This window comes from Telopea speciosissima, chromosome 1 (genome assembly GCF_018873765.1).
Source record: "Telopea speciosissima isolate NSW1024214 ecotype Mountain lineage chromosome 1, Tspe_v1, whole genome shotgun sequence".
NCBI classification, from domain to species: domain Eukaryota; kingdom Viridiplantae; phylum Streptophyta; class Magnoliopsida; order Proteales; family Proteaceae; genus Telopea; species Telopea speciosissima.
Window position 1 is genome coordinate 9234661 of NC_057916.1, and position 13575 is coordinate 9248235.

General features: G+C 38.0%; 1 protein-coding gene across 2 annotated transcripts; it reads right to left on the reverse strand.

The window, feature by feature from the left end:
- Window positions 1-1731: 1731 nt before the first annotated feature.
- LOC122663666 (protein trichome birefringence-like 14) lies at window positions 1732-12869 on the reverse strand. 2 transcript variants are annotated; one of them, XM_043859287.1, is made up of 5 exons: window positions 12602-12869; window positions 11369-11691; window positions 4109-4318; window positions 3325-3520; window positions 1732-3145 (listed from the first exon to the last, which is right to left on the reverse strand). In XM_043859287.1, the coding sequence occupies exons 2-5, from the start codon at window positions 11523-11525 to the stop codon at window positions 2317-2319; spliced, it is 1392 nt and encodes a 463-aa protein (XP_043715222.1). In that variant the 5' UTR covers window positions 11526-11691; window positions 12602-12869; the 3' UTR covers window positions 1732-2316. The 2 variants fall into 2 exon arrangements, with proteins under 2 accessions (XP_043715222.1, XP_043715228.1); XM_043859293.1 differs by lacking the exon at window positions 12602-12869 and adding an exon at window positions 11911-12027.
- Window positions 12870-13575: the final 706 nt, after the last annotated feature.

Genomic DNA, 13575 nt, shown 5'->3' on the forward strand with positions numbered 1-13575 from the left:
CGACTTAAAAGTACATTAATTCCCACCAATGAGGAAATGGGAAATCGATTCCTCCAATAGGAGTTTAATGAGGAGAAATGTGTGAGGTCCATGGGTGGGATGTGATCATGTGAGAATGTGCATAGGAATCTGCACATTTACATTGTCGCGATCTTTTTCCTTTATAATTATTACAAAATAATAATTCTAGTCCTCTCTATGCCTTACCCTAAATGTATTGGATCAGCTACATGGACCCTACAGTTCCTTTTCCCTGATTCACTAAGGCTATATATATGTTATTATTTATCCACAGTTACTTGTCTTGGCTTACCATTCAAACCATCTCAAGTGTACTAATGTTATATGAATGTTTCTATTTCTCTATACTGTCCTCTAACCTCTAATTTTTATCATATCATTCCTCTCAAATGAATTTTTTTTTTTTTTTTTGAGGTCTTCATTTAACAAGTCCAAACTTTCTCAAATTCTCTTGACCAACGTTTCTCAACAGAATTCCTATTGGTACTAAAGTTTGTTCGATTGTACAGTGTAATTTTATTCTTCCAAGTTTTGCCACTCATTCATCTCTAACATCTGCATGTCGACTACAGGTCGCTATAAAGTATATATATTCTGCTGTATGTGATATTGCAAGGGGAAAAAAAATCCTCTGTAGCGCTGTAATCTTGCAGTGTTTTACAGTTCGGGTCTGAGAGCTCAACACGTGAAAGATGTGACATCCAATGGTGCCGAGCTCAAGAAGAAAGAAAAAAAAAATCTGGGTTAATCGAGCTCGCACCGTTGGATGAATCATCTTCCACATGTCGAACTCTCAGGCCCTAACTGCTAAAAACCGCAATATGAAGGAATTGCTAGTCTTCAAGATGCTTGATAGAATTCAATCTATAGCCTTAATAGTACAAATCACATTACAATGTAATTACAAACTCCTCCTCACTTCATCAAGGTACTATACAAATCATATTACAATTTAAGTTCCTCCCACTTCATCCAGGTACTATCTACGAGCATTATCATTAATCGTAATAGTTACTCACCTGAAAAAATAAGAGTGGGGGGGGGGGAAGGGGAGGGAGAACGAAGTGATGTTTGGTTGGTCCAACCTCAGGCTTAGTCATAGTTGGGGTAACTAGGCCATCATACTGGGCATTAGCCCAAGACCTAACTTCATTAAAATGCACACTAGATAAGTTCGATATTCCCCCCAAACCAGACCGACCTGATCCAATATGTAACACTTATTCTTTTTATGCAGGGTAGCCAATTATTATAGTTGATAAGCTTTGATTCATTGTGCTCAAAAGATTTGAATAAATGAGAGCTTCCTCCCCTCCTCCCATGCTACTTCGAATAAAACGAGAGTATGGTCTGGATTGGCCACATGTCAAATATTAGACCTATTTTTTTGGGGGATTTTTCAAGCCAATCTGCCATACCAAGTGGCAAAACTAGGAGTCTATCGTTAGATTCTATAGTGAATGTCCAGAAGAACTGCTCCCAATGGATAAACCGAAAACGTAAAATATAAAGGACAAAAGCATAAGGGCAAAAGGTGAAAGTTCACCAATGCAGAGGGGAAGCTTCTGCTATTTTTAGGAAATTGGATATCAGTACCTGCCTGCAGAGAAGCCAGAATCATGCCTTTCATTCAAGTAAACAAATTTCCCCATACAAGGTTGTTCTTATAGAAAAGTAGCAACAAAAAACCAAAAAAACCTGTTTTGACTCCAGTTTCACTTGGGATAAAATTATCATCTTTCCTGATTTGATACATGGTAACAAAAGAAAATCTCGGAAACCTGGGTGGTCATTAACAATTTCAGACATGACAAAACCACACTAAAACCAGCTCATAACTAGAAAATAAAATGCTTCTTAGAAATATTTACTATAGAAGATGGACAGGGTATGGGAGTTCTTGTAGAGAACAAGATTAAGCATATGTGCAGACTCAAACTATGATGTCGATATGCTACAAAAAAAAACAGCAGGTAGATGGCACTAACCTTTGATTCTCCAACAAGACTCTACATTTCTCCTTTACATTTTAACTTCATTCTGCAGTATCATAAACACCTGTATGACGTCCAACAGATGTTCCAAGATTGCTCTGCGGGAAATGTAAGATGTGGAACACATTATTATTAGATCTGTGTGTTTCTACTGTTCAAGTCGTGAGAGTCTATTCCTTCCACAGAATCAAATGAAAAGAATGGCTGAATGGGTCTTTTGACTTGCTTCAATACGTCTTGCTTGCAGATAAAGAAGAGACGCTGGGCTAAATTAGTTTTGGAGCCCATAACACATCATGGACTACAGTTGTGCAAAAAGGAGTTCGTTCCATGTGTCAGGAATGCCAGGTAAACACCAATGTAAGCAATCATTAACACCTTCTGTGGCTTTGATACTATATCTGGACATGTGACCCTCATCTCTCAACTCAGACAGAGCGGTTATATCCAGTATCTTGACCCCTGTACCCTTCACAGCACTCTCGACAACAGGATCACTAGACTCATCTTTTGAAACTTCAGCCCCTCTAGACAATGGAGTGGTGTTATCACAGCTACCCCCACTATTCCAATCTCCATTTAAGAAATGCCTAGGTGAAATGGTCCTGAAGAAAGCTTTGAGCCGTGGATGCTGAGGGAGCTGTGAATTCAGCCACTTGATGACGCTATACACTGCAAAATTCTTGGCATTTCCAATCTCAGCACGTTTCTTATCTTTGTTGGGCATGCCGTTTACATACATCACCCACCGATTCGCTCTGAGCTTACCTCTGTTCCAGTGGTGTCCTGTATTAAGAATTAACACATCAAACCTGCTAAGGTATTGGCGCAAGAAAGCTGCTGGTCTGTCAAGATGCATGGCAAAGTAGGTGGCTGGATCCGTGACGTTCAGGGGCTCCAAGTCACATAGGCTTGCAGACCAGTAATAAAGGATGGTGGTATTGGTTGTTGGGAACCGGTAAGCCCAACCATCAGGGCGAATAGCACCACGAGCTTTGACAAGACCATATTCCCTTCCAACATCTTGGACATTAGGGCTCTCTTTACCACCACTGGCCATACACATAAGAGATTGGAACTGCTGCCTTCCCAAGGAATCCCCCACAAAAGCAAGAGTCTTATCCTTCATCCTGTATCAATAATCATGATTAGAGCACTATTCCAGATAATTATAAAAAATAATAAAAAAGAACGAAAAAAATAAATAGCACATCACAATATGCAAAAGCAAGCGCTAACGATCTCCTCTGAAGACATACCCAACTGTAGTAAATGTAAAACAATGCAAATAAAATAAAGGAGATGCTACCTCCTTAAGAAAGCCGATGCTTCAAAGTCTGGCATCTCACAATTTTGTGGCTGCCATCGAAACCCTTCATAGGAAAAATCTGTACGTTGGGTCAGCCTACAAGCCCACATTCCTGACAACCACTGCTTGCATCCAAACCCGGAATACAATGGCCACCTGCTGTCCTCAACCCATTTACCCTTGGCATAGTTACAAACTGTAATGGTGAAAATGAGTAAGCCCTTGGATACAAATCAAATTACTGAAAAAAAAAATCCCTGCATCTATATTTATAACTCACAACTATTCAGATAGCTAAAAACTTCTCACCAAATCTTACAAATGAGCAAGCCTAACTAGTCTGTCCCCATTTTGCGAAAGCCCATACCAACAAAATAAATAGGTCAATTAAGTCAAGTGCAAATATTTTATTTTTGTATTGATAAAAAGAAGTAAAAGGAGCATGTAGGTAGAGAAATATGGTGGTACTAATTCCCCTCTATTAAGAGAGAGAAACAAGATTATGTAAGAGTGAACAACTTCATAACCATTTCTCATGATAAGGTGAAATAAATGTTTTCCTATGCTTAATTCAAATATGCAATCATTAGGTTGAGCTTAAATGTTTACTGAGGATGAAAACTCAAAATTGACCAGTTAAAGGATACTGGCAGGATGCCTATTGAATGTTAAAGCAACTTTATACTACATAGTTGCAAAGGATTTGCATGCAGACAACATAAACATAATTATGCATGGGGTAAGAATATCAAATATATATAACAGTATAAGCAACAAAAAGTACCTTTCTTCTCTGCAGAAGCTGTCAAATCACTGATATTTTCTATGCTTTTAGTAGAATTTTTGGTTGCAGAACCCATTGGTTGCACAGAAAGATCTTGTATTTGTTCATTCGTAGTTTCTCTTGTTTCAACTGCATCTGAAAAATCTTCCCCACCATGCTCCTTTGGGCGTATTACTTGGTCTGGATTTCTACTAGAATCGACTAAAATCTCTGCATCACCGCAGAAAAATCCAAAAATAAAACACATCTTTGTCAAAGATATCGAAAGATCACTTTGTGGCCACTGATATGTCCAAGTTCAAAGGCAATAAGGTCATTGAACATGCCGACTCCAAGTCTCCAACAACACACCCACATATTAAAAGAAGCTGAATGCATATAAATACAAAATATAGTAAATTGACGATTAAGAAAATGAGATAGATGTGGAAGCGATAAATTTAAAAGGCCAAGTATGTAATATTTTAGCAGTTTATTCTTTTCTTCTTCTGAAATTCAGAACTTATTTTTGGATACAAGATTCAGAACTTAAAATATCTTATTTTCAGTACTTCTTTAATCATTAAGAAATCAAAGCGCTCCACCCGGTGACTAAGAAATTGGTTTGCGACTGAAGGAAGTAGGGCTCCTATTGACAAAAGGTTGGTTCTTCGGTTTCCTTTAGAATGAAAGTAGCATGCATCAACAAGATGATGATCGTAGTTCACAGAAAGAATGATATATAAGACTTTTTATTACGAGCGTATGTCTTTCAGGGATGGTTTTTCCGGTTACAACCAAATCAAGATGTACCCATAAGATCAGAAGCACACTTCATTCCGTACCCCATTGGCGTTTACTGCTACACAGTAATGCCGTTTGGACTCAAGAACAAAGGTGCGCCTTAGTGATAAGGATTCAAAAAATACCATGGCTGTCTTCCTTCATTTGCTATCTCTTGTTGTCTATCTCAATCCCATCAGCTAGCAATCTTCATTGATCTGGTTGAACTACTTGACAGTTGACACTTTTGTGCTCCTGCCTTCCTGGAAAATTTGAAACCAGTTTCAAAGCGGGATCCTTAGCCCACCCTTTCATTGAACCTTGTCAATGATCAAACTTAAAGATATCAACCGAGTGCCATTTGATGAGTCACTGAGAACAAGGGAGAGGGATATGGAAAGGATTAAGTAATGAAAGAGGAAGTCATTGCTAGTAGTAACGACTTGTCACGATTCATCGGTTCATATAGGATCCATGTCCTAGGTGTATCAAAAAACATTCTTTTCACTAAGCGTATATAATAAAATAGAGTGAAAGGGTCCATCCCGCTGTACTGACTTACTGTACTGATGTACTGCTAGTGGACTCACAGAGCGAGTGTACAAAATATAGTGCACTTGAAAAAATTAAGAAAATGAGAAAGATGTGGAAGCGATACATTTAAAAGGCCAATTATGTAATATTTTAGCAGTTACAATTGTTCTGTTCTTCTTCTGAAATTCAGAACTTATTTTTGGATACTAGATTCAGAACTTAAAATATCTTATTCTCAGAACTTCTATAATCATTTAGAAATCAAAATTAGACATATCTGCTTAAATTTGCCCCAATTTATTGTTTTTTTTTTTTTCAATTAGCGTATCTTTGAAATTCAATAGGTACATGTGATCTGCGCAGCAGCTGGGATATGGGCAAGGGCCATGGTTCCAAACTTCTAGAAACCCTTTAATATATTGCTTATCATCTGCTCAACGGGAATAAAGGTCTCACATGTAATATCTAAAGCAACCTCCCAAGTCAAGGATACCATGATAAGTTTATCATTATTACAGACATGACCATAGGCAACACCTTGGTGACAAGTCGCTCTTTAAGGTCCAAGGTAGCCGGTCACCTCATGCACCAAGGCACCCAGACCCAAATTCAATGATTTCTCATTTCTCCCTTACCCATTTCTCCATTCCCACTTTTATTACCCTCACATTTGACATTTTCACCTCTATACCCCTACATTAAATATATATTTGCATTTATCAGATGAAAAATACCTGGAAAGTATGTCCTGGGATATAACACAAAGCGCTTGCCCATGGGCGCCTTGGCCTCCCTAGGGGTCAAAGCGGTTGGCCACCGCCCTGGCTTGCCTTGGCACCCTGACATTTCCTCAATTGCAGGAAATGCCAAGGATTCCTTTTCAGTTAAAAAATCCATTTTGGAATCTTCTGCTTTGAGCAATGGTAAGAAACATAGGCCCCACAACCATGATAGAACTTCCAGCATATACACAATTGGCTTGAAGTTTTTTAGCTTGATGCCCAAGGACATACAATCATTAACTGTATGACCCAATTCTACCTTATCAAATCCATTAATATATGGGTCCTGACAATGTCTGAGACTAATGGAGGAAAGCCCAAGCTGGAGAAGACCATCATGACTTATAGAATGGAAGGGTTAGAGAAACCAAACTTGATTTAATTAAACAAAAACAAAAAAAAAAAAAGACAATCAATTGTATGTTATATGTTGACACTACAAGCACTTCCAGAAAATGAGATGAAAAAGGATTTATTTCAGTTAAAAGTTACTATTAAGTTAGAACAAACTCCATTCCACACAGTTCTCTCATTCTGCCTCTTTCTTTTTTATCCTTCTGATTCTAGACCTGGAGTACAGAAAGCAAAGTTCAAATTCTGTTGGCGTATCTCTTTCCATGTCTTTTTTTTTTGTCAAGACTTAAATAGAAAAAGGGGGGGGGGAAATAAAAATGTTCACAGGCAGAACTCTGCCCCAATAAGGTTGTACCTAAAAATTTTCCTTTACTAGGTCTAATGGAGTGTTAATATAAGAAAGGTCCAAGAAGCTGTACAAAGGGAAGGCCTCACAAAAGGAGGCTATACAACCCAACTGGAATTTACAAAGAAAACAACTTCCAATCTCTTCTAACGCCAGCTAGAGACATATTAGAGAATTCTATAATCATTTAGACCCCAAATATCAATCTCTGCTTAGCTCTAGCAGGCTAATATTTAAGCTGGTTCAGCATGATTGTCACAGGCCCTTTGATTCCTCTAACCATAGCCACCAAATAACAGCATCCAGAAGAAGAGACCAAATCCTTAACACCCACCCCTCTGCTTGGCAGTATTTTTCCCATCCAACGAGAAAGAAGTTTATAGGCATCACCCAATTCATACCCATTTCATCAAGGATATCCCAGACCTCAATGGTATATAGACACAGGACAAGGTGAGTCACTGACTCAACAGCACTCGAACAACACATACATTTGGGAGGCAAAAGCCTCTGGTGAAAAGGTGATTTACAGTTAAGAGTCCTTGGCAGCAGAACACACAAAGCTCCGCCCAAGAAGAAGAAAACAAGCTACTTTTAAGAAAAAAGAAAGGCCATATTTCACGAAGGAATGCTGTTGTCAATACAAAGTCTAGGACACACAACTCCTTTATTTTTCTCTGCCTTATCTCTTATATCAAACAGAGACTTTGTTTTCTGTTATTCTATCTCTAATCTTTCTTGCCTCCCCTTTTCTTTTTTTTTTCGGATTCATTTGAGAAGTGCAGTTGGAATGACGTCACATTGAAATGTTGAATTTTCTTAATTTTGGGACTAGCCTCCTCATTAAGTTGAATTAAGACTTGAGATATAAAATCCAAGTTTTGGATAAATAGAATGTCTAAGGTTGTTAGGAGGGGCTTACCTTCTGTGTTTTTTTTTTTTGTTACATAGAATTGGAAGGGAACATGACAGTTTTAAATTTGATAATAATTTCTCACATTATCACAGATAGATAGAGCGTTCATACAAATTTTAGGCCCCATCTCAAATTATCAACAATATGGCCCACCATGCATTGAATTCTTTCCTTGTATCTTCAGTATGGGACTGTCTGAATGACACCTCTATACGTGTATTTAGAACATGTAAATTTCTTTTGATTGCGCCCCTTGTCTTATTCCCAAAAGTTCTTTAAGTCCGGGTAAAAAAGGGTTATCATAATATTTTGAAAGTGTACTTGCCATTATGTCATTTTCAAAAGCTATTATTCTCTCACACGTGTTTCGAGTACACATGTGCAATGATAGGATTTTACACTCACCAATGTAAGAAGTGTATGATATTAAGAGGGGGGGAAAATAAAAGGTTACAAATTATTTGACACCTTAAGGGGTGTCAGTAAGAAAATCCATTTACACATTCCATCCAATGTTGGTTTCTCAACCATTTCTCAAGCTTTTACATTCCATGTGGAGAAAACAATTAGATTGACCCTTACTGCATGATTAGATTGTGATATGGACCACATGCCCATAACACTTGCATCCAAACTAAGTGCTAAATGGCGAACATTAGGGCCATTTAGGCAGGCTTGCCTTGACAGGCTGCAAAGGACACATTGTCTGCAACAACAGCATCACCACCAAGAACAACAATAATAGGGATTGCAAGTCCTGGGAGGGGTGGCATGTAGGCAATGGTTTTAAACTTCAGACTTAAAGGTAATATAAATTACATACTCTAATGGGAATAAGAAATATATCATACACAGGACAAAAAATCTGAATGAAATGAAGTTAGTAAGAAATTGAAAAGAGAACTTATACATGAAAGTTTTCATTCTAAGGCCTCTCTTTGTTTCTCCAATTGTGAGAGAAAGCACGATGTTTGAAGAAAATTTTGTCTGGGATTACACACTTAGAAGAAAGTTTAGCACTAAGGTGACACATTAGCAGTGTTGGTCAAGATTTTTGAAAGTTTAGCACTAACGTGACAAATTATCAATGTCAGTTGAGATTTTTGAATGCTGTCGGAAGATCTTCTATATCAAGATTGGGGTCTGCTGGCTGATCCTAGACTGCTATTGGATAATTTTGTTCAAGTTTACACAAAGTAATAAGCAAGTTCAGCACTAAGGTGGCACATTTCCAGCGTCGCTTGAGATTTTTGAACACTGTTAGAAGGTCTACTACATCAAGATTGGGGTCCACTGGCTGATCCTAGAACTGCTACTGGATATTATCAGATCCACATATTAACCAATACCCCCATGACTGCCCACCAACCCATGCGAAAAATGCACTCATGAACTTCTATTGGATGTTTTTAGGGAATCAAGGTCCATCAAGTATTTGGGGTGGTATTACAAAATGGGATTGAGCAACAATTTGGGCATTTCCAGGTCCTATTGGCGAATAGGATTCTTCTACAAGCGAGCGACAAGCATTGAAGTAGGCCCAGACTATGATATTTGTAGTGGTTTACAGAGATAGATGATTGAAGGAGATTCAGCTACTGTGATAGCATGGATGTGGAATTGTTCAAAGCATCTACAGAGGTTATCCCATTCCCATCTAAGTTCAATGCATAAAATCTCTAGCTTCTAGGCCAGTTTGATCATTCCATTGCAAGCCCGGATTGGGAAATGAGAGTATGAGACAGCATATGATTTAGCTAAACAAGGAGTCCTCTGCCCCAGAGCAGTACAAGGCTTAGTTGCCTACCGTTCCATTTTATGATATATTTCATGTAATAATTATTCAGTTGTGAAAGCTGCGGTCTACCATCTCTCCTCTTTTGCATTATTTACTCCTTATCAATTCTTTTCTTCAATATTAAAGTTGTTATCAATAATTAATATTAAAAAAATATATATTTAACTGAATAAGGAATGAATGGTCAAATCATGATTTTAACTAAAGATCCCACTTCTATCTTGTATTGGGTATATTGTAAGTGTGTTTTCATGTTCTGAATTTTTATTTTATTTTTTCTTTTGGTTTAATGTCTAATGAAGTACATTCGTACATCTAAATACAGTGCGTCAGCATCTAATTATTTGTGTCCTGGAAATTATCATTACTAGATCAAACACTTCTCAGTAGCTCTGTGCCTCCTTCCTCATTCTCTCTTCTGTATTCCTTTGGGGGGGGGGGAAGGGGGGAGGTGTCAAACGGGACAGTTGTGGGTAATCCGGACAGTTCCTTCCCGGTTCCGGTCCCAAGAGGGCCAATCTCATAACCGTCTTGTTTAATAACGGTTCCAAAACTAGGATCCGGTCCCATTTAACAATGGGACAGTCCGGTTCTAGTTCATTGATGGTTTTGGGCACTCAAGAGTCTCAAATACTCAAATAACTCCAAAATTCTTGTATACAAAATAACTTTCCAAGCATACAAAAAATTGAATATATATTCCTAAATATATAAATTATTAAACATCAATTCTTAAGCATCCAAACACTCAAATAAGTCCAAAATTTCACACTTCCCAATCAACAACACCAAATCAAATTCAAATCCCAAACTATTCAAACAAACATCTTCATATCTATGTCAACATCCCAAATCACCAAAATACTTCTGAACTATTAAATCCCAAATTCCAAAAGAAAATCTAAATCGTGAGTCCTGAATTTGAATCTCATTATCTCAATCTTCAATCCTCACAAGTAATTACAATTACCAACATAACCCTTAGTTTTTCTTTATAAATATGACATAACCCTTATATAAGTTATCACTATTATGTATAACTAACCCTCAATAAGTAATTATGCATCTTAAACGGGTCCTAGCGGTTCCAATTCCAGCTGGTTCCCTATTGGTCTTTCGGTTCTTGACCCATTGGAAAACCCGTCCCAAACCGTCCCATCCCATTTAATAATCGGACCCAAAATCAGCTCTCAAAACTGTCCCATATAGTAATGGGACGAGTTGGTCCCAGGTTTTAGCGGTTCAGTTCCGGGATGGTTCCCAGTTCCAGACCGAAATTGACAGGAAGCGGGGGTAGAGAGATAAATAACTAATTATATTGATTGAAATATTCATCCTAGCTGTTCACTAGTCACAAATTTGACATTTTTATGTCCATTCTTTTTTATTTTCTTTGATTTTCCGTTTCTTCATTTAAACACCCCCACCCCTGTTTAATCTGATCCCCTGTAGATGCTTGGTTAAGGCTTTTTATTGAAACCTTTCATTTTTTACCCAAAAGCAGCTTCTGACATAGTACAAGTTACTGTATGCACTGTATACAGAGGATTTTTTCTATATTAATTATCAGTAAAATATCTAAACTAGTCAAAATGAAGAACATATTCTACAGAACTCACCCTTTCTTGATTGACTCATTTATACACCCCCCCCCCCAACCCCCAAAAACAATTGCTTCACACCTTCATAGTTGTGTAATAACAAATGAAATGAAAATAACCATCTGAAGATAAGGAGCAAGAACATACAATCAAAGACTGAGACAAACCTGAGTAAGATGTCACAAACTGATCTTGCACTGATAGCAGTGAAGTAACAAGTGGAGTCTTTTCCCATGCCAAGAGAAGAACAGTTATGCAAATGAGAAGAGTAAGTATAAGAAAAAGTAGTTTCCCCCTCAATCTGTACAGAATTCCTCCTTTCATCCTTATTGATGAAGGCTAACAGAAATTTCAATTCCTTTTCCCGTTCTCAAAGTTAAAAGGCATCTTGCTCCCATTACAAATATGAGGTTTCTTCTAATATTATTTTCATGGGAGATGCATAGCTAGAGTGCATTTTTCCTTCAATTGCAAATGTTGGTTGATCCAGCTGTGCAAACAAAGACATTAAAAAAAAATATTAGTGTGAAGAGATACAGGGACATGAATATTAAAAAGGCTTCTCTAACAGTGAGATCATCTCTAAAGGTCCTTCTTTTTGCCTCCTAGCTACAAACGAAAAATCTGTATCACACTCAAGAGTGCGGCAAAACATGTCTAAGACAAGAGCTAACAATTTTGTCTAGAGGCCTGAATAAACCATTATTACCTATCCTGAGCTCCCTAAAGGGTTTCCCCAGGAACAGCCATCACAATTGCATTTATTGGCATTCTCCAAGAGCGCAGATCAATCTGACAATGGGAGATAGGGGGAGATCTGACAATGTTAGACCAATTTTGGAGGATGGGGTCAATGAATTTAGCATAACAATTCAGTAGCGGTAACTCAATTAACCACCCTCATACCCTGATACTAATCAAAATGGTGCCTGATGTAAACCCCACAAGAGAGAGAGAGAGAGAGAGAAGATCCGTATTCCCGTTTGGCAGTGCCGAGATAAAGACCAAGTAGATTCAGAAAAAGAAGAAGATCTTGTGCTTTGCGTATCTAATGGTGTTAAAAAAATGTTCCTTGCGTAACTAATGGTATTAATCTCTCTGTGTTTATCCCTTGTTCTTATAAAGCTAAATCTTTAAGTTCCTTTTTCATAGAAAACACCGACGCCGCTAAATCTTTAAGTTCCTTCTTTGTAGAATAATTCCGACGCGTTTTAACTAACCGACCCAGTTTAGCTATTCTTGACATAAAGACAATCAAAATTCCAGAATTAGCAAGCAAGGTTACAAAGCTGCGCCATTAAACACCGTTTTGAACAGAGAAAGCCACAAAATTGAATTACACAAATCTAACAAGACTATAGCGGGACAGAGAGAAAGAGAGAGTCTGTGTTTACGTTTACCTTACATATGGTCTTTCTTCTCACAATTGAGACAGCAGAGATTATCATTATCTGGCATACCACTGAGGTTCTTTCTTTGATTTCTAAACCTTTCCGAAACGGCCTAGCAGAAAATTTCCATTCTGCAGACGATCGAGCTTGAATAATTAAAATGAACTCATTTCCTGAAAGTACCAAATGCCCTTTAATCGGAGTAGAACAGATTCACGCCAAGAGGAAACAAGAACGTTGGGATCAACACATTGAGAGCACTGCTTCGAAAGCTCAATTATGTTTCCAACTGTAAACGCCCAAACCCAGGTCTATCTCGATAGTTCGGTTACCCTTCTATGTGGGAGGCTCTGCAATTGGTTCTATTCAGAACTTCAGATCCGTCTACCGACTCTACCCAAAGTGTCAATGTGTCAGTGGAGGACCAGAAGAGAGAAAGAGTGTGACAATGTGTCTGTGGAGGACTAGAGAGAGAGAGAGACGTGATAGAAAATGATGACACGTTGGGTCCCGCGAGGATAAAATTGGGACAGGATTTGTTTATAGAGAAAGAATAACGGTCACGATATCAATTATCTAACGACTAGTTTGTCACAATTAACAGATGCCATGACTTTCCCTAAGAAATATGGGTAGGTCCAACCCCAAAAAAACATAAAAAACCCCTGCCAGGGGTGTGCGGAATCAACACCCTCACCGCCTCACGTCTATTCAAGTTTAACTTATAATAATAGGACATGATCTTTCTCACAAGAAAATCAAATTATCACAAGTCAATACATAAGGAAGGTTTTTAATACTTTGAAACCGACAACGCCCAAAAATCCAAAACCCATCATCTCCCTACTTACATACGGCAAACATCTTTATCTAGCCCTGGCTGTGATCTCGGTATTGGTTGGAGCGGCATCGTCCAAACTCAGGCAAATATGACACTTTTGTTTCTATTTTTTTTTTAAAATACCTCAATTTATATAGGTCGA